This window comes from Gavia stellata, chromosome 8 (assembly GCF_030936135.1).
Source record: "Gavia stellata isolate bGavSte3 chromosome 8, bGavSte3.hap2, whole genome shotgun sequence".
Taxonomy (NCBI): Eukaryota; Metazoa; Chordata; class Aves; order Gaviiformes; family Gaviidae; genus Gavia; species Gavia stellata.
The window spans coordinates 2068412-2087624 of NC_082601.1; the positions used below are offsets into that span (position 1 = coordinate 2068412).

The window sequence follows — 19213 nt, forward strand, 5'->3', positions numbered from 1 at the left end:
TGGACAAACCCCACAGCTCACAGTAAGGTGGCTGGCTGCCAGCTGCTGCCACCGTCTTGCTTCCAGACTGCACTGAGCTGTGCTACTCTCCCACTCCCCAAATACAGCTACTCTTCCCTGTGAGCACGGGAAAGACGACTAAGAGTTAGGTCTTGAGGACTGACAAGTCTTCCTGTTCAATTACAGACTAAACTGTATGTACATCTGAGAATACTTAAGGTATACTGTGACTACCAACATGTCCTTAGCAGGACTGCAGCAATAAGGAACAAAACCAACTGTAACACGTCAGAGAGTTACTGAGAGCAGCTTGCTAACTTGAGTAAAATTGCAAGGATCACTATAACTTTTTTTTTCTTTTTCAATACAAGAAAGAGGCCATCCTATCTCACTCACACCACCTCCTTTTTATTCTGCTGTCCCCTCAAGGCTGCGAGCCTGCCCTGGCATCAGGGCTGCAAGCCACTGATACCAGCGTGTTCGAAGTCTGTAGAAAACACCGCACTGGGTGCTTTAACACCTAATTCCTGGTAGAAAGACATCTTTAACACAAAGCTCAGCACTAAAACAGTATAAAGTGTCACAGGTGCTTAACAGAGGCCTCAGCAGACGGGCCAGTGTGAGCGGGTGGGAAGCCCTCCCGCCCTCACCTCAAAACAGGATCACGTCAGATCCGAGGCACTGGGCATGAGTGCTGCAAGGGAGACTGCACTGACCGTGCCGGCATCCGTTTTCTAATTAAAAACAGAACTTAAATTTCTCATACTTTCAACACAAGCACTCGCTTGCCATAGACTTTAAAGAAATGGATGCAGAAGTGGTTTTGATATCAGACACGTAACCAGGTAGCTCATCCTTACTGTCACGACCTCTGCCTTTCACGTGCTGCCAACGTGCAAGCTGGCGCTGGTGTTTGTGGGTGCCAGCCAGAGCTTCCTCTCTCGCCCTTCTCTCTTGTGCTCCAGGGGAAGTGGATTTGGTGAATGATCATGCATATGTACATTGAGGAACCAAAAGTGGTGCAAACTACTGCTATATTTGTCAGCAGATAAGGACAGACAGCAGCTGCAGCGAGTCTCTCCCACGCTTCCCTGTCTGTGACTCTGAGGGTGTTGGCACACGGACAGAATATGCATCTTGATATTGCAGAAGCTGCTGCTTTGCTGCCGTGAAATAGCACACACGACCAAAAGGCCGCTTTCCTCTTACCTTCACTATGGTACAAGGCATTTCTTGAAGATAACTGAACTGAACAGAAGCTAAAAATGAAATGCACGTTATGTAGTTTGGAATATAAAGCAATTGTATTGCCGTAATTTTAGGCCAAGGATCAGAAGGCAGATACGTCTCCGCCTACGACAGCAGGACCAGACACAGCAAACACTGAAACCAAAGTTCGCTGATGATAAATAGCACTCACCATAAAGTCTATATTGTTGTCTTCATTTCGGAAGTGCTCCATCAGCTTCTCAAAGCGCTGTTTCTCTCCACACACCTACAAAAGAATCACCGTGTGCTTGTTAAACTACAGCTTGCAGAAGAGAGGATTAAAAACATTTGAAAAGCACCTTATTCTGCTTGCTCTTGTTAAAAATATTCTTCTTCATGCCAACTCCAGCTGAATAATCGTATGTGAACACCTGCACTGCAAGTCTAAGGGGTCAGGTACAATTATAACATAACTCTTTGTATCTCTTTTCCCCTCTAAAAATTGAATCGTACCCACTGATGGTACGAACGTAAGCAACGGAGCTGCACCAGGCTACGCCACAGAAAGACGTGGCCTTTCTCACAGTTCAGAACTGGCTTTCCACTGTAATATAATGTAATTAGGAAGACGACCAAATTACAGGGAGGAAAAAAAGAAAATTATCACCGGCTAAACGAGGAGTGAAATACATCAGCGTAACTATCAGCTGGTCAGAATTGCAGAGCCGTAATGCAGGGGTGTTGGCAGGAAACACAAGCAACTTGAGGGGAAAATAAGATCTAAGATAAAGCAGGTCTCAGGATATTGTTTAAATCTTATTACTTCCCAGCAGCTTCTCCGGCTCAGTTCTACTTTTCTCAGCACACAAACCATCTAGAGTAATCCACACCAATGTCACAAAGTATTAAATAAGTTAGAAAGCAAAAAGGAGCAGAGGGGAGCACCGGGAGGTGCCCCCATTTCCCCATCCTCCCTACTCAGCAGCTGCAAGTCCTCCCTCTGTGGTCCATCGTTCGGGGTATCTTTTCTATCCCCACACGAACGGACTACACCGAACACCAAAGCCGTAGGGGTAGGAGCCGGCGCACGGCAGCTGCCCCGCACACAGCCGTCCCAGCGAGCCCGACCATCCCAGCACACTCAGACAGGAGGTGATGGGGACAGTGCAAAGTGTCGCACACGTTCCCAAATTCACGGAGAGCTTCCTCATACCCTGCACCGTGAACTGACTTCTCGCTTGCTGGATTTTGGCGTCGGACTGAGCAGTGACTGCAGGAAGAGCACAGGCATGCTCTTCTGAACAAAGCGGTAAGTGCCTGGGTAGGCACATCCATGCCTGAACAGTGTTAAATGCTGTTCCCAGCTTCCCCCTCCTCAGACGCTGGCTGCTTGCGGAGGGACAGGAGAAGCTCTGAAAGAAGCCGTTTTGCTCTTAAAGGTCCTGAAAAGCAGAGTGCGGTCATCTGGAGGACTGAAACCTCCCTTCTGCTGAGCAACAAAACCCTCGGTGAGCCCAAGAGGCTCCTTCCTTCCTTAACCAGGTTTTACCCAAATGTCCCGGGAGCGCTGGGTGCTACTGATCAGGAGCAGGGGGGAGCAGTGGGACCTCCAACCCAGGCTGTCCGGTCAGGGTCCGCCAGCTTCCAAAGCAGCACACCCCTCTGAGACATCAGCTGCCGTTTCCCTTAGCAGCCAGCTCATGGCACAGTAATTATGTGAAATTAGCCAATGAATCGTAATTAAGGATTGGCGGGAGCACCGGCTACTTCTTCAGAAACTAACCTCTCTGGGGCAGGGGCCGGTTCTTTGTACGTATTTCTATGTTTGTGTCTCCCACAAGGAGACCAAATCCCCAACTGGGGTTTCTAGACATGCCCAAACCCCAAGTTCTTCACAAAATATGTGTTATTATTACTACTGCCGTATCAGCTGCCTCTTTCCAGCTGTGTCTATCTTATAGCACGTACCTACACAAAGACCAAGGCACCGAGCAGACCTCACTGAAGTCACGTAGAGTTTAGTGGGACCTAAACTGAGCTGATCAGGAGCTCTGCAAAGCACTGTGAGTAGCGGCCTGCTGGGTGACCTCTCGCCACGCTTTCTGCTGTCTGTTATGACTGAATAAAACATACTTGTGGTGTATGTGATACAACTTCTGCCATTCCTAAGCAGAATTGCCACAACTGGGTTATTATTCAGATATTTGTGGTCAGTACCTGACGTCAATGGGAATTCTGCCACTGGATCTCTGCGAGAGGACAGGGACACTGGTTATGACGAACTATGTGATAACATTACCATCAATATCCATGGCCACAATCCCACAAGTTGCCACTAATGGGCTCCGTGCAGGCTCAGCAACCCCCGCTCGCAGGGCGCTGGACTCGCACACAAACACTTGCTAAAGCTGCATTTAAATGCTTCCTTAAAGACTCACAAGGTAGAATAAACACACTTAAGGTAGAATAAACACACTTAAACAACAAAGCACGCGCCCTCATGAAAAACAGATTACACTTGTTGGTCAAGCAAATTATCATGATCTTAAACCCCAAGGACTTGGCTCTCTCTACAGCCTATGCCATGAAAGTGGTTTTGAAGTATTAAATGCCTTTATGTGGGCTGCTCCACTAGGCCCATAAAACAGACATTAAGGTCTAAGATAGAGTAAAACAGAGCCAAGACAGACCCACCCTTGGATGGAACAAGTCTCCTTGGCATTGCCTGGCCCGCAGTTGTGCAAGGGGCAAAGCACGCGTGACCGGTGTCTCTGCTTAGCAGAGATGGGGTCCCTGGGACATGGAAAGGACGGGTGAGTTTGGAAAGCCACTGCCATTCAGCTTCAGGTTGTAAGTCTTCAGCCTAATCTGGGGGTCTTCTTCAGGAGTAAGCCTCACAAAGCCTCCCTACAGCGTCAGGAATCGCCTTGCTGGGAGATCGAAACCCAAACACCACATACGCATTGCTGATGTGAGCAGCTCCAACGCAAACGGAGGGGAAGCGAGCGAGCCCCTGCCCCAGCCTCCCAGCGTGCTGTGCTCCGCAGCGGGTGGCTGGAGAGCTGGCGTCACTGGTGAAGAGCCTCAGGCTCCGCAGAGCCACCAAACGGCCAAACTCAAGTCCAAAATGGCCAAGAGCACCCTTCAGAAAACAGGGAGATCATCGCGAGCGTTTTGGCATGACTACCCCAGTTTCACAAGCGTGCATTTAGAAGCGAGAGGTGGGATGAGCGCGCTCCGGCGGGGACCAGAGCACCTCCGCAGCAGACGACAGCGCCAGCGCCTGCCGGCATCCCGCCCGGCTCCCCCGCTCTCCGCGTGCAGGACCAGGAATTGTTCCGTCATGAAGAAGCTCAAGTTCATTGAACATGCAGCAATATGACCTGCTCGGGGCACTCATCACGGATGCCCCACCGGGCACCTTCTTAGCGAGGGCTCGCCAAACGCACTCCTGGCAGGGTGCAGCCTGCGGGCGTACAGCTCTGCCGTGGCATCTCCCGGGATGCACACGCTTCCATGCAGGAGCAACCCACCCTTTTCAGGAGGAAAAGAGACGAAACGCTGCGAGAAGGCCGGCCTACGTCAGGAAGAGCCAAAGAGAAAACCAGAACCTGGCCGAGTTTCAGGAACCTACTGGCACTGTAAGGATCAAAGGCAGCAGCTGCCCACCAATATAATTTGATTTTGGAGGCGTACGCTGGGCCTGATCCAACTCCTGCTCAAAGCAAACCCAGGGAACCCTCTCCTTCACTTGCACTACAGGCTGCTTAGATGCACTCGTCCCCACGTTATTATCCCAAGCCATTTTTTTCCTACTATAGTAAATGGGATGGTATTTCAGTTCAACCAACTGCAAATTCTTCCAGCGCTCTCCGTACTCTCCCCTCCCCACAAAACAGTTAAGAGTCAACATAACAAAAGAAAAAAAGTAGGTTCATCTCAACTTCGAGCTCTAAACAATCTCATCTCTCTCGTACCCACTTCAGAAAAAATGGAGCTGATGTAAACAAAATCATGTATTGTGGAAACAAACATAACAATGGTGCACACGATCACTCAACAATAAAGCCAGAAGGACTGATTTCTGGGAAATCCAATGTAAACCGTTCCACATGCATGAGAAAAGCTGACATAAACAACTACAAGCCATTTATGGCTGACTAATTAAATAAAGGAACAACCCAAAGTGATAGAGCCCCGGCAGAGAATTGCCGACCCCGGGCTGGCAGCAGCCCTGGCTGGCTGGATACAGCAGCTGATAGCAAGAGGAAAAGCAACAACAACCTGTGGCTTTCGGTGGCTGCTCGCAGATATTTCACACTCTCATCAGACGAGTCAGTGCTGGGAACATGTGCGTTTCAAGAGACAGTGAGCTGACTTTCATGAAATGATATAATTTATCCTGGTAGATTAAAGAGAGTGAAACTGTAGATGAAGCCTACAGCCTGAAGATTGGCCCAAATCCAAGACGAATGCTGAAATCAAATCCCACCGCATAAAACCATATGTTGCCATTTATATTTGAATAAATTTCCGAGGTCTGTCATTTGAAAGTATGGCTGGGACTAAGAAAGGCTGATCTTTCTTTTATTAGCATTATTCTGTGTAAGAAGCAAGATTAAACGGGTTACCACAGCTATAAAAAAACCTCTGTCTCTACTTAGGCTGTGAAAAAAAACTTTTTAGGTTGCATTAAGCCCACGCCATTCTACAAGAACAACGTGGCTTTATGGAAAACCACCCACGAAGGGTCCTTTCTCTGGAAAGGCTTTGGGTGCTAAAGAAGTAAACCCATCACAGATCTATTACCAAGGTACAATACAATCCTATAAGGAAGCAAAAGGATCCGTTATGAAACATTTAGTGATGATTATATCCATATCCACCTGGCAACGCTCTCAGGTCATACAGTTCACATCCAGACCACCCAAGAGCAAAGTTCAACTATGGCGTTGCTCCCGCTCACGTGGCCGGATTACTGTAAGGTGCTCCAGAAAGGCACCCTGAGCAGAAAGCAAAAGACAACAAGAGTATTTTGGAAAAACCGGTGTTTTCACGTGCAGTGTCAGAAAGTGAAAGTCCAGGCTGATCGAAGCACATCCATCGTCCTCCTGCCTCAGACAGTTATCTAACGACAGGCAGCACCACCTCATTATGTCCGAGAATGGAGCTCGTAACTAAACCTCACCACAAGCAAATATAGCGTGTTCCATGTGGAGATGGCAGCGAACACAGGCAGTATTTCAGGCTTTGGAGCTGCAGCCTGTTGGCCAACGGTACAGAACGCACACTACGAGACACAGCTGCCAGACTGCTATCTCCTCCACATCTGGAGGACTGATGCTCCTAAGCCTGAGATGCAGTGCCCCATCCAGGCACAGAAACTGCCTACTGCAACTGCCTCGATGCGAGCGTCGCTCGGTCAGCAAAGGGCGGGAGAGAGAATGACAGCTCTGAGCTAGCGACATATGTTCGTAGAAAAGACGTTAGTAAGCTCACCTACTCACAAAATGCCCCCGTGCCAGGAAGCAGGTAACATCTGGTGGTCCCAAACTCCATGCAGAAAATGAAATTGTTTTGGCTGCATTTACACCTGAGGTCAATGTGGTCTGGCACGACAAAGGCAGCTAACAGAGACCTCAAGGCAGGGAAAACAATCCTCTGAAGGACCAAATCTAAAATACCCAAACCTTAGCAAAGGCTCTGCAATGTAGGACATTTTCTGTCAGGGCGAACGTTTAAAATGAGCATCTGCCATGTGTTGCCCAAAGGCTGTTTTAAGCTGCTCCCTCCTCCTTCAATGACCTTTTGAGTTCTCTAAGAGCGAGAAGCGGTAGCACAGTCTCACGGCAAATACACACCGTGTAGATGAACGCAGCCCATACTGGATGGGGTGTTATAAATAGCCTGATGTATATGCAACCCCAAAATTCACGGGACCCTTTGTGAACCTTTTCTCCTGTCTGTGCTCCTTTGTCCGGCGGCACAATGCTGGCTTTCTCTCCCCCACAACAGCCCACTGTGATCAGCAGATCCCACCACCGGCAAGCAGCACTCCACAGGAACACTTTGTTTGCACTGATCATGCTGACATTTTTGCAGTTTGCTGAAGAACAAAAAATCAGTTTTCCCATAAGTTACTGGTTAAGTAAACAGTTATTTAATACTTACTAGGTTAAAATACCTTTTACTTCTCTACCAGCAGGGTTAAGGCACTCTCCAAATACTACTGCAGTGCAAAAGTCAACAAAGGTATTTACATTTTCCAGCACTCGCAGCTCCTCCTAGCACTGAGTTATTATAATGGCCTGTAAGAATAATTCAGAACCGCTGTTTTCAGCGCTGCCATTCATTATTCAAATAGAGAAATCTGACTCTGAATCAAGCATTGTGAAAACTGAGGGCTGAACAATATTGTCTCACTTCGCCGGACTGAAAACCGATGAGGTTCGTTTGCCGTGCCCCCGCCTTTCAGCTCGCTGCCCAGCGGTTCAGACGGACCCGGCCTCCGTAAGCTGGGCAGTAACAGTCGTAGCCAGGCGATGCGAGAGGGGATCGCAATCCTTCCCACCTGTCAGGTATTTCAGAGCAGCGAACACATACGTCAATTAAATTGATGTTAAAACAAGAGGGAGCGCCGGCATGCCAGACCCCGCTCCGCTCTCGTCCCCTGGTCTCCAACGAGTCAGGCCAGCTCTTCTCCCCCCAGCACGTGGGGAAGTTCAGATGCTGGAATAACCACCAGACGATGAGCTTCCCTAAAGTTTTCTGGATTATCTGAATTCCCATTTATTTTTTGGCATTTCTTCTTGTCTTGGAGCAAAACAAGGTGGTTTCTTGAAAGGTACGGTTCATCTTAGGAAAAGTACTTCAATTCTGGTTTTTATTTTTACATACTAAAATTGTTTCCCATTCGGAGAAGCACACAAGCACACACTCACCTTTCCGAATTCAGTTATTTTGGTATATGCTTGTGTAATAATCAGTTTAACTGCTTTGCTGGATTAGAGCCAAATTCAGGAATTGTTCCCTGCAGAGAGGCAGGATTATTTCTGGCTGGCTTTCTGTCTCACTACAGATCCCAGTCAATTCTTTTGCCTCCTCGGTTTGGATCCATTTTAAAACTACTATTGTGCTTATTAAAAAAAAAAAAAAAAAAATGAGAGAGTGGTAGAGTCCTCTGGTCTTTTCCCAGAAATATTTAGTTGTTATTGCAGTAAATTATGCTCTGTTTAAAATGGAGATTAACGAAAAGCTGCATAAGGATCTAAGATTGTGCTCCTTAAAATGTTAGTTCAGAGTGCTGTGAAGTATAGTCAAAAACTGTCATTTTCAGACCTTCATTAAAGCTGAGAAAATTAATATTTGCAAAAAACCCCACAACGGCTTTGTAACTGTTTTCATTATGCAATCACATCAGTGCTATTGGGTTGTGATGTTTTTCAACTTATCTGTAAACTCACCGAAGCTGTTTATTGGCTACTACGCTTTCAGTAAATGAAAAACATGTAAACCGTGTAAATAAAAAAGCTAACTAGAAAAGCCGCAAAAATTTTAATTTTGAAGCAAGGCTGTAAGCGGGTTGGAAAACACCTTTCTGCACTCACAGCCTCGACGAGCTTTAATTCTGTTGAATTAGAACTTTTCTGTTAATTCTGTTTCTGGGTGTTCTCACCAGATTTCATAACCTTGCTCACAATTCGCCTGTCCACATTATTTCTAAGCCTTAGCTCTGAGGAATCCTCATTTAGGTTTGGTAATGCTGCGATAGCCTGCGACCAAATGTGCAGTCTCTGAGCTGGGGAAGCAGTTTATTTCGGGCGGTGGTACCACGGGAGGTCTCGCTGCCTGCTTCCCGGGGACGCCGCGCGACGCTGCCCGAGACCTGTATGCAATTAGGCTAATTCAGGTATTTCTGGGGATATATGGTGCACTAAAACCTTTGCCTCCAGGCTCTGTCAGTGATGTTTTCTACAATCAAAGAGAAATGAGCTGAGAGACCCTGGCTCTGACTGTAAGCAAAAGTTCCTTAAAACTAATCCAAGACTCAAAGGTGTGTATATATATATACACACATGTATCTATGTATATAAATATGGATATATAATGGGCAAAGCATTATGCAACTTCTGCTAGGAACGCACAACCATAAGAAACTTTACCGTGAAGCAGACCTAACCCAGAGCAGAGCTCGGAGCTGGCCCGAGGAGCCCGAGCCACAGTCTCCGTCAGGGCAGCACATTGTTATCAGGTTCCCATCCATGCTCGCTTCAGGCTCCCTGGGAAGGGGCTCCAAGAAAGAGCTGGCCCCAGTTAAACGGCGCACGTAACACAGGTCAGCCGGGAGGGCAGAAACTCCTTTACGAGCTGCGCATCCAAGAGGGATACAAAGCAACACAGAGTTTTGGCACTCGGATCAGAACAGAGAGAGAAAAACGCACCCTGAGTTAAAAACCGCTCTTGTACCCGAGGGATTGCTTTGCCAGGGTGCGAGCCGGAGCCCGACACGTGCGATTGCAGAGGCAGACAGCACGCCGCTGCGGTCCAGCCGCCGGGGATTCCTCACCTGCCCTGCAGACAGGGACAGCCAGCCATCAGCCGCTCGTCGTTCCGGTCACACACATCAGCAGTGGACTTCAATGCTTTGAAATCTTCCTGTTGAATATTTCGCTACGTTTAAAATGTATTTTTTCCCCAATTCAAAACGCCAGACACTTGGAAAGCCGAATTTTCCCACATGCTGTTTCACGCCTCCTGGACCAAGACCTGGCAGGGTGCGGGTGACTCAAATGACAGCTGCCCTCTCGGATGGAAAGTGCTTGGGTTTTCAACCTGCTGAAGACACCTTTATCTCACCATGAGAATCTTGACATGAGAATAATAGTCTTGGTTATCCTCATATTCTTTTTCTCAGCTCTGTAAAACCTTCGTCATCTTCCAACCAGTATCAACTGCAGCAAAACATTTCCTACTCAATCCACCCTAGGCATACAAGTATATTGGAAGTATCCGGTCAAGGGCACCAATGATTAAAAGATATTCTCAATCTGTAGAACCTCATCAACACGAAAACGTCATTCCTTGACAAGGCAGCAACGAACAAAAGCATTTTGATTACGGTGAGATGTCAGTGAAACGACAGAGCAAGGGCAGCTTTGGAACGATGCTCACTTTGTGTCCTGAGTGAGTGGCGTGTGGTTACGCCATGGTTTAAGCAGCGCAGTCTCCACACCAGGTCTGTTCTGATGGCCACAGGCAGATTCACCAGGACACCGATGCACCCAAGCTCCAGTACAACATGCCTTTGCGAATTCAAAACAGCATTTCCAGGAAACAGTAAGGGGAGCAAGCAATGAAATAATAGTAAAACAAAGTTTTATTGTTGCCAGTAAAAGACAGCAGCTTAATTCTCTGTATACCCACACATGCAATGACACTATTAAAATGATTTAACTACTCTGAATAAGCATTAGGAAAATACATCTTGTTTTCCAACAGTGCACTCAGCCTGCTTCAATTTAAATGGGGCACAAGCTCTTAGCATCTGGACTGTGACCCTCGGAGCCCCCCCAAAGCTGTCTTGCAGCTAACTCCGCTCTCTTTTCTTCCCCTGCCATTCTGCTGAAGTGCATTTGCTCGTCCTGCAACACAAATCCCAGGCAACTTGGATAAAACCGCGTAGCCAGTTCTCACAAATCCATGGAAACAAGCACAAAGGGCCAGGAACACTGCTAAGGAAGCCCACTGGCAAGCGGGTAAAGGCAGGGGTCGCGGCCGTGCTGAATAGCTCACCCAGCCAACGCTGCGATAGCCCATTCCAGCAGCGTTTGCCTTCGGAGCGAGGTGCTGGGAATAAGAGGCGGCTGCCAACAGAACCGGCAACAGGCCAGAAAGTATCAGAAAGATAAGGGAATAGCCGAACGCCCCTGCTATTCCCATGAATTACCTGTGGCACAGTAACTCCAAACTATTTCCCGTAAATACAGCAGAATTCAGTCAAGCATCACTCAGGAAAAGGAAGTTTTCCAGCCACAGCGTGCGGGTGGCTGGAGCAGACCCGGAGTCACTTGCTGTAGGCAAAGGCAAAGCCCTGCTCCCGCTGACGGGGCCGAGCAGCAGCCTCCAGCACCACCCCAACCTCCTCGCACTTCTTCTGCTCCGGGACCTTTCAGAAGCTGTTTGAGGCGTGATGACACCGAGAGCGGCTGCAGCCAAACCAAAGCGTCCACGGGCCTTCCTGGCTAATGGGGCTCCTCACAACCAAGATCTGACTGTCCTGCAAGTACAAGCAGCCGAGCAGCTGAGGCTTTTCTTGACGTAGAGGCTAGCGGCACCTGGACTTCAAAAGCGATGAGAGTTATGAAAGTACCACCTTCGAAAAGAGAAACATGGGATGGTGTAAAAATCCACCTTGCTCAGGAACAAGCAGGGACAGGGTCTTCGAAGTTTAATTGGAACTTTCTTTCCTGTTTAGCCCAGATTGAGACCTCCTGAAAATGGATGAGCTGAATTTAGGCTGGAAACTGGGGACGACTCACCCAACATCTGCACTGGCCTGGAAGGAATGACCAAACCCAGAAGGTGTGTGTACACTTGGGGCATTTCTCTCTCGGAGATCTGGAAGTTGCCGTTCTGTCAATGCCGAATAGTTCCCAAAACGTAGAGCAGGCTGCAGAAAGCAGACACGTGCACCACAAGAGACTGATCTAAATCATGCCCTGCTTGTACTCAACATGCAAACTCCTTCAACATTACAGGGAACACAAAGGAGAAATACAAAGACGGATGAGAAATTAATACTGATGTCTCCCTTAAAATTCCTGATTCATTCTGTACAATACAGACGAGGACTTCATTGTAACTGCTTCCTGTCTTTCAGCAAAATTAAAAAAAAATGGGTTCAACAGCTCTGCCACTCACCGGCCTGGAACAGGGGGCTCGCGGTTCCTACCACCAGCGTGACTGCGTGAAGCCTTTGCATAAAACACTGCCTTTCCTTCCATCCATCCCAGCCTACTCCTTCCCTCTCCTGGTCTCCATTCCCCATCAGTAACAATGGTTCCATATTTTTTTTTCCTGTTGAGTTCAGCTTTATTAAATTCTGTCTCAAGCTCCTCGTCTGTTGTACCTTCTTGGTGGCTTCGAAAGAACCCCGTGTTTCTGCGTTCAGAAGAGACCTGTTTAACATGATCTTAACCCTGTACTGAAAAGCAAGCACTGGGCGATGTCTGTAATGCACAGAGCCAACTCCCCTGCAAAAAGAAACAACCTGTGCGCAAGAATCAATGATTTCAGATGAAATAAGGGACAACAATAATTTTCAAGAGACGGCTTAACAAAACAAACCAACCTCCATTTGAACATCCTAAGCCCAGCCAGAAAAAGATTGGCCTGTAAAATCATTTTCAAATGGCAAGTCATTTTCAAAAAGAATTCTTGACAAGACGCAGATCAACTGCGGTTTTCCAGCTCAGTCAGACCCTGAGAACCAAATTCTGTTCTCATTTACATCAGAGCAAAGCTCAAAGCCTAATGAAATATTTGATGTTCACCCTTATGTAAATGAGAGCAGAATTTGGTCTGAAATATCCTGTTTTCCCTACTGACTTTATTACAGGGTGAGTGTTAGGCAGGAGTTCACATTTCTTTTGAAGTTATTTTATGGCAAGGAGATAGAGTGGCAGAGATCTAGTTCGACGAGTCTAATCTGTCCTAAATAATGCGCACAGTGTCTGATGAAAGAACCACAGCGAAGCTGTGGCAGCCCTGCAACACATAGTTACAGAAGCCACACAAATATTATTGAACTTACAGCAATTTAAATTGGAAGTACACTGCTAGAAATCTAACCCTGGGTACTTTACATGTCAGCAACTCAGAGATTTTTAATGTACCAGTTGAATCAGTTATAAACATGAAAACTTGAAACCATTACTGAAAACTTGCCCAGGAGGACACTGGAGAACAACAGCACAGAGCAAGAAATAAGCAGCATAACTGGATAAAGGGAAGAACAGCTAAATGCAGAATTGAGGACATTAAAATCCCCTCCTTGCACACTCGCTTCACCTGCAGCATCCAACAGTTCCACTATAGCAAACGACTTGATCAAACACAAACAGGAATGGAATAAATAAATAATGGCAGGCAAACTTGAATGTGTTACACAGGAATTTTTGAATGTCAGCAGGAGAAAAGAGAGATGATAGAGCACTTGGGAAGAAAATGAAGGAGCAAAACCTTGACTAAAGACATCAGGAAGGTAAGAAAGCAAATGGGACCTTACGCATCCTTCCCCATGACATACAAAGGGCCTGTTTCATGGGCCTTATAGACCGTCCCGACCAGCTGTATTTCGGCTGTAGTCATTTGCCCAACTTACCAGTAATCCCTCACACCGTCCTCCCTAATGAGTCATATTTCTTCTATAATAGAGTAATAATAAGCCAGAAGAATTTAAGCCTGGAATAACAACATTGTGCTTTGCATGTTTACAGTGCTTTTCCTGTTTAAAGCACTTGTCTCATATTACCCAATTGTTCCTTCATAACAATCTCATCTGCATTTGCTTCCATGATTCCTTCATTTCACAAAGGTGCAAATAAAGACAAAGATACCGGCAGCTTGCCCAAGGCTACAGATGAATAAACAAAAAGAACCAAACTTCAAGTTCCAGTTCCACTTCTGTGCCTGCACTGAAGGACTGCAGACCTTTCCCCAGCTGGAAGCAGACTGTCTTACTTCCATACTCTGACCATCCCTTCCGCTGGTGTAACCCAGAAGCAAGGCCTTCTCCATGGTCGCGCAATACTTCCAACTCGACTTTCACTCCGCAGCCGGGAAGCCTCGCCAGCAGCCGTGCCACTCCCATTACCTCCGTCCTTAGGTAGCTCTACACACACAACACAGCTCACATCTAGGACAGGTCTGCTCTTGCAAAGCTGAGGTTTCTACAACAGGCCCACCCTGGAGATTACTTCAAATCTTTTGTTCTGGCTAATGACGAGCACCTCAGAAATACAGTTATTTGTCTATGCCATGCAAATATTTACAGGGAATGTAAATCAGAGGTTGGCATCTCTCCAGCAGAAATAACTGCCAAAACACGGAAAGTAAAAAAAAATTAATAACTTAGCTTGTTGATCATCTACATTAACCCACTTATAGCAATCGTGGCATTAAGGAAGAACGTGCTACATGTTTATACACAGTCCAGTTGGGACTCATCAAGTCTAACAATTTTTGAGCTGGTAAGTCTAGATTCATTTTTTTCTCTGATAAAAAATCCAGGCATATATTCAATATTCAAAATAAACTACAACAGCACCTTTCTAGGGCTTGATTCCCACACTAGTGCTTCTGAACCTTCATACAATGTTCTCAAATCCCATTAACCACTGTAGGCAAACATGTGATACGCTTGGATGTATACACCTATGAATGACGCTGGTTTGCCCCACTTGAGCCTAGTGGAATACCTGTATTCATTTCTGCAGTCAGTGTTTCATCAGAGACTTGATTTTCTAATTTCTTCACAAATAAAATGTCTACTCAAGAGTAAAACCAGGAGTTTTGCATTTCAAGGGCTTGTGTAAATGGCTCTGAAAATGGGAGATCTAATACACCGTTCCTGGTTGTTTTATCTAAGAGCATAGAGAAGTGTTCAGAGACGGAGGCACTGGAGTAAAGCTCTCAAGATCTCCATTAGTCTTCCACTTCAGGGACACAGCTTGACTGACCAAAAGGTAAAGGGAGCCATTCACAGTCGGGATTCATCTGGTTGGGATTATGGCTCTTTTACGCAAAAGTGCACAAAATGATGGCATCAACACCACTGTCTGATCCCTTGCAGCTCAAAGCAACTTAGGGAATATCTGCAGTTTATGGAAAACTAGGAAATTTAGCTGAATGAGAAAGCTCTAGCCAATGCCATGTAAGACAACTATCAACACGCGCATCAAATTCTAATACAGCAGAGTAACGTACCTCCTTAAAGTTATCAAACGCAGATAAAATGATTTCATGCCCTCCTCTGACGAGGCAAACAGCTGCTAAAAGCTCTAAGACAAGGGCCTTTGTCCTGCAAAGAAAAGAAACCACAACAGTCAATGACCACCACGTGATGAACCACCTTCTTTCCACCTGTTTGCAAAAGGGATGTGGAGACACTGGGAGACATAGTTTGCATCCCGTGTATTTTTAATCTCTGGAAACTAGTAAACCTGCAAGATGCATAATGCTGAGCATCATCTGATCCAGGGCATTGTGACTCTCCCAGGATCATGCAGCTTTCTCCCATTTTAATGCTTCTCAAAACATGCAGAAATTTAAATCACAAATTATACTCGTGGAAATTCAAGCAAACCAAAGGCAGTCGCATAACTCTGGTAAAGGCAGACCACGTCAGCCTTCGACAGCTTGTACTCCCGGAGAGTTCACCTGCACAACCCCGGAGAGGAGGCAGTTTTACACAAGGCAGGATCACCACACATCAGCCGTTAGTCAGCTGTCTTCACCACAACGCAGCCCATTTCCTCTGAGCCCAGTTTTTAATGAATGTGCTTATAATTCAAACCTGTATTTTTCCTGATACAAATCTGAATTATTTTCTATGATAATTTGTATTATTCATAGCCACAAAAAAAACAAAGACGTGGTTCGCTGAAGTAAATATAGGATGCCATAGCACGTCTTTCCCCTCTTGAATCAGAAATCTGGGCAACTGATTGACAGCAGTGCTAACACAGGCATATTAATGAGAGAAGACAACAGATTACTGAAAGAAAAGCATGCAACAGACTCAGTATAACTCCCGTATAAATAATCCCCAGTACTTTCTTACAGGGTTCACATAAGGCAAAAGCACCAACTGGACTTCGTGGCCAGATGAGCTCTGAGCAGATATTAAAATCATGCAAACACATATGAAATTAGTTTCATGCTAAAGCCATGACTCAAACCAGATGTTACAGAAAAAGAAATACCTTTTGGCTTTCAAAGTGTCAAGGTTATCTTTGGAAACCAGATAAAATGTTCACTTTCCTAGGAAATTTTAAATGTATCACTTTCAATTCTTAATCATCGATTTTTTTCCTGCCACAAGAAGAAAATCCAAGCTCTTTCAGACAGGATCAAAGAGCTCTTACTATGGATCTTCAGTAATATCCCTTCCAAGGGTGGGCTATGAGCCGTGTGTGCAGGGAGAAGGGAGGGTGATCTCCACGAGCGCAGAACCCAGGGGGACGCCCAGGTCTCCGATGCCGCCCGGAGCACTTACCCACCGGCTGCATCCGGGGTGGGGACGGGGAGAACACAGTTACGGCTGTGTCGGTGGCATCCGTCTGGGCACAGCCAGAGGAGACGGAGTCCCTACATCCATCCTCCACCTGGCCTGCCCACCCCTGCGGCACTTAGCTCCGCAGGGTGCATGGTCTGGCGATGGGATCAGCCCTGCAGCATCTCTCAGAGCTGCTCCTTCCCTTTTTGCACAGCTCAGACAACCCTAAGCACTCAAACCTCCGGTTTCTTCAAAAATTATGATGGGGCTAAACCAAAAAGGAATTACGTTTTGAACAGCACTAACACCAAGTTTTGTCTTCAGATTGTTTTAGGCACATTTGAAAGCAATTTTTTGTATAAACAGAAACTTAAATAATCCACTTCTGTCAAAAATGAAAACCCAGGCTCTCTCTTGATCACCTGATTTCCAGGCACAGGACACCAAAAATGATAAAAACAATAAACTTCCTATATCCTTCCCATTTATCCTGTGCCTAGGCTTGCTGACTTAGGGCTAAATAAAAGAAAGGAAGGAAGTACCTACTTCCATCAGGACAAGATTTCAAGCAGTGCACTGTAAGGCAAGCAGACAGCCTAAGCAAAGGCTATACATATACTCGTATATAGTGCCGTTTAGTTTTGTCTCATCCCCTGGTTTTACCTTTCCTTGCAAACAGCAGTATGTCAGATTTGGTTTCGTTAGACATGCAAGAGGTTCGCAGCTCCAGGCTTTGCTGGAAGTGACTGCCAGGGTCGCAAGTGTGTGCGGGGAGAGGAGGGGACACAGCCTCGCAGCCACCACTTCCACTGTGCAATTATGACATTATTGCTGTGGCTGAACAGCAACCCGACACAGAACAAGAATGAAACCCTCTCTCAAAGAAATTCAAATCTAAGGACCTCTCAGACAACATCTAGTTAAGAAGATTTCCCTACTCTTCACGAAAATCCCGTGCTAAGCTGCTCATTATCAGCCAGGTCTTCTTTGCACTGCAATAGAGCTGGAGTGCTTAAGTAGTGAACTTTCAGCTGAAGAGTCAGTAGCTTCTGAAACCAGTGGAACGAGATGGCAATTGCTCATCTATTTGCACCACTATACAGATTTAATCTGATTCAGAATGAAGTCTGATTTTTGCTACAGGTTTGTGCATAAACGTACCCCTGAAAATCCCTTTCCACATACTCTTTACTTACCTACTTCTTAAAGTCTCTAAAAGCAAGTGCAGCCTACCTGGGATTCTTGTTGTTCAAACTTAGTGCAATTTCATTAACGGCATGTGGATGCGACATGACCATATTGAATCCATACTGAAAAGAGAAGAGGAAAATATTGTTTCAGTTTTGAGACTGAAATGACTATTTTTAAAATCCAACAAATTACATCTCTCTGACCAGATCTGGCAGCAGCCTTTCACAATGCTGTAAGCCAAACAAAACACTGTCGAGTTTACCAAGTCAGCCAGGGCATTTCCATCTACCACCGTGCCTAACAACTTCTCTGCCACTAACAGTGTCGAAAGTACTTGGTTTGGCCATGTCAGCCAACGAAAAGGGGTCCAAGAGCTGCTCCTACATCACTGCCAACCCCTCTGCTCAGTCATGTCCTCCCTCCAACCCCTTTTTAATTCTGACAGTCAAGGGTGCCATTTACTCTCTAAAGAGGAATTTGCAATTCAGCTGCCAGAATCACTCCTTTTGCAGCACGTGTGCTGCCAAAGAGCGACTGCAGCATGCAGTTATTGCACGAGTACTGCTGGCTTTGCTCTCCAAAAATGAAAAGAGAATTGCTTTGGAAAATACTGTATTGGTTATTAGCACAAGATTGTTGTTGGCATCCTTCCCATCAGAGGTAAGACTCCCTGTAAATCCCAGGGAGCTGGTATCCCCAAGGGCAGAGTTCACATACGCAGCCGCGTTAGAAATACCTCATACAGCTGCACAACTCATAATAAAGGTGTTCACCACAGCCTTTCTCTGAAGTGTGTAACTTTTAGCTGTTACTGGTTTAGTAAAAAAAAAACAAAACCCAAATCTGAAGCTACTTGGGCATGCCGTACAATCACAGCATCCCACTGAAGAGAAAAGAAACTCGTGAAAATAAGATTAGCTTTGGTCTAGTTTATTCTTTGACTTGCAGTTATTGCAATTGCCTTGTGATAAACATGTAACGAGTGAGAGCTTGGATTTTCCATCGGCGTATAGCTCTTCTGAAAAATTCTCATATTTCCTAGGTGTTAGTACTAATTCTGAGACAAATTATAACTTCAGTTGTGTAACTTCTAATAAGCTAGTGCAAACTGAGCCCATCACTGCAAACGGAGCTGGTCCAATATGCAGACGCTCTTATCTACGTGTGTCTTTGCATCTGTACTAAATCATCTGGGTGGGTACACAAGGACTGTGTTACATTGCTTCCCAGTGACACTGCCTAAGAATGAGCACAAATTTAAACCTTTGCGTCAGTGTTACCTTAACAATTCACCACTAAGCTTTCCCTCCCCCCTCCCAACACCAAAATAGTTACGTGGTCCAAAAGAACAAAAAGGGAAATACCTGGTAATTCATTATGGCCCGTAAACACATGATGCAGACATGAACATCATCTTTTTTACTCACTAATCGGGAATTTTTTAGCGTTCTTCGGCTTGGCAAGGTGTTATACCTGCAAACAAAACCAGCTCTCATCAATCACAAGACTATTTTCAGGTGGTAAGAATAAAGGAAT

The 19213-nt window shown here is 46.0% G+C and overlaps 1 protein-coding gene across 1 annotated transcript in view; it reads right to left on the reverse strand.

The window, feature by feature from the left end:
- The window catches only part of FMNL2 (formin like 2), a 152120-nt gene that overhangs the window by 22320 nt on the left and 110587 nt on the right, over window positions 1-19213 (reverse strand). The window contains exons 7-10 of the mRNA XM_059820186.1: window positions 19042-19150; window positions 17720-17796; window positions 15196-15289; window positions 1421-1495 (exon numbers count right to left, since the gene is read on the reverse strand). Coding sequence (XP_059676169.1) covers window positions 1421-1495; window positions 15196-15289; window positions 17720-17796; window positions 19042-19150 — 355 coding nt within the window. The remainder of the gene's footprint in view (window positions 1-1420; window positions 1496-15195; window positions 15290-17719; window positions 17797-19041; window positions 19151-19213) is intronic.